The sequence below is a fragment of the Phaethon lepturus genome, unplaced genomic scaffold (assembly GCF_000687285.1).
Source record: "Phaethon lepturus isolate BGI_N335 unplaced genomic scaffold, ASM68728v1 scaffold51672, whole genome shotgun sequence".
NCBI lineage: Eukaryota > Metazoa > Chordata > Aves > Phaethontiformes > Phaethontidae > Phaethon > Phaethon lepturus.
Genome location: NW_010525242.1, coordinates 7,584 through 9,878, shown reverse-complemented (window position 1 = coordinate 9,878; position 2,295 = coordinate 7,584). Strand labels below are relative to the sequence as shown.

The 2,295-nt window shown below is 35.9% G+C and overlaps 1 protein-coding gene across 1 annotated transcript in view; it reads right to left on the bottom strand.

The window, feature by feature from the left end:
* Positions 1–742: 742 nt before the first annotated feature.
* The window catches only part of LOC104617366 (centrosomal protein of 290 kDa-like), a 7,113-nt gene continuing 5,560 nt past the window's right edge, over positions 743–2,295 (bottom strand). The window contains exon 12 of the mRNA XM_010282657.1: positions 743–889. Within this exon, the coding sequence (XP_010280959.1) occupies positions 743–889 (147 nt within the window). The remainder of the gene's footprint in view (positions 890–2,295) is intronic.

Sequence of the window (2,295 nt, the reverse complement as noted above, 5' to 3'; positions counted from 1 at the left end):
TGTTCAGTTTTGGGCTCCTCACTACAAGAAGTACATCGAGGCACTGGAGTGTGTCCAGAGAAGGGCAGCAAAGCTGGTGAGGGGTCTGGAGCACAAGTCTTATAAGGAGCGGCTGAGGGAACTGGGGTTGTTCAGTCTGGAGAAGAGGAGGCTGAGGGGAGACCTCATTGCTCTCTACAACTACCTGAAAGGGGGGTGTGGTGAGGTGGGTGTTGGTCTCTTCTCCCACGTGACTAGCGATAGAACGAGAGGAAATGGCCTCAAGTTGCGCCAGGGGAGGTTTAGACTGGATATTAGGAGAATTTCTTTATGGAGAGAGTGGTCAATCATTGGAACAGGCTGCCCAGGGAGGTGGTGGAGTCACCATCACTGGAAGCGTTCAAAAAACATGTAGACATGGCACTTCAGGACATGGTTTAGCGAGCATGGTGGTGTTGTGTTGATGGTTGAACTTGATGATCTTAAAGGTCTTTTCCAACCTTAATGATTCTGTGATAAGGGACTTGTTATGCTCAAACCTTTACAGACCAGGTATAGCTTTATTAGGCACTGTATTACCCCAAAACTCCACTGAAGTACTGTGAATAAATTTAAACTATTGATGAATACTTATAAATGGAAGTGAACAAAAAAAATTAGAGACTGATATTACTCAAATACTGCAAATATTTTTTTCTGTATTTCTAGAGAATAAAGAATACACAGAGTAATGTATAGTTTCTTATTTTCCTTTCTATAGATATTAAAATAAAATGGTGATATTACCTTTATCTTTTTGGAGATCATTTTTTAATTCCTCAATAACAAACGCATTTTGTTCCATTTCTTTGGTATACTGTTCAACTTGCTCAGTAAGCAATCTGATCTGAGCATCTCGCTCTTGCACACCCTACACACACAAAAAAAGAAATTCCATTAAATAATTCTTCTTTAGTGACAAGCAAGGTACCAATATAGACCACCACACAGTGAATGAAGAAATTAAAAGTAGCTACTACAAAACAATTTATAGATATACTGTACTTACAACATGGAGTTCAGATATTGTCTAGAAGTTGGGTATTTAAAGGCAAAGCAGAAAAAATAAAAGAGTGAAAATAAAGCATTCAAACACACATAAAAATAAAAGTAGTATTTTAGTATATCGATTTTAAATGGAACAGTTCTCTAAGAGTTAGCCAACATATGATGAAAAGTTTCAGTTGATACAGGTTTCTTACAGCTTCCTCATAAACAATTGCCAGTGGGAGCCATGAAATAAAAGTTCAAGATTGGGAGGACTAACAACCCATCATACATCTCACCTGTATTGCAGACTGCCTTTCAGCAAGTCATTCAACTTTTAAAAATTCATTGTTTTGCATGCATATACATCCATAAGTACACACGGACTGTGAAAGTGACTTCTATTTATATTATACTATTTCTGTGCTTATACATGAACTTCAGAAATATCACAGAGAACTTAATGTTATTTTTTTCTGATGAATGAAAAAAAAAAGGAAAAAGATTTAAAAAAAGAGACCTTGAAAAAAGTTACAGAAAGTAATTATAATGTAAAAATCTCAAGAGTTGCTGACCTTACTTTATAACAATGTTATGAAAAACAAAAGCTCAGGTTTTTGTAGAGGACAACTATAACCACATTTCAAATTTAAAAGTAAAAAGCTTAGCAAAGTTGTAAGGAGCTAAATATAACCCTTTAGAATGTAAACATCACTGAACCATAACAAGCTCAGTCCATTTTGGGTTAAAACAAAGTGCAGTAGCTTGATTAATTTTTAAGTGTCTGCTTTAAAACTATGCTTTATTTCCACAAAACTGTTCAAAATATCATGCTAATGCCAGTCATCCCAAAAAGCAACTTCTACAGCCATCTAGTCAGCTGAAATCAGAGTCTACAACTGCTTACCAAAGTTACTTTCAGCTGCCTTCCTCTTCTGATCATCAGAGGCTGATTTGTAGTTAAGTTTTTTTTTCTCCTGAGAAGTTATCTGTTCCTAGTTTTGGAATACTGCTTAAATCTACCTCACCATACTGCTCAGTCTCCAAGGGCCCAACAGGTAACACAAAAGTCATGACACACTTATTTAAAAAACTGGAAGCAAGGCAGGAAATCATCCTGGTATCATACAGTATAGTTTCCATAATGTATATTTCAGGGTTCCTAATGGGCCATGTTATTTATTTACGCTTTTTATGTTTTCCAAGAAAGTGGGGAAATCCAAAATCAAAAAGAACTATGTAATTTTGCATGAATATAAGAGATACTTAAATTCAGCTATCTCTATCATG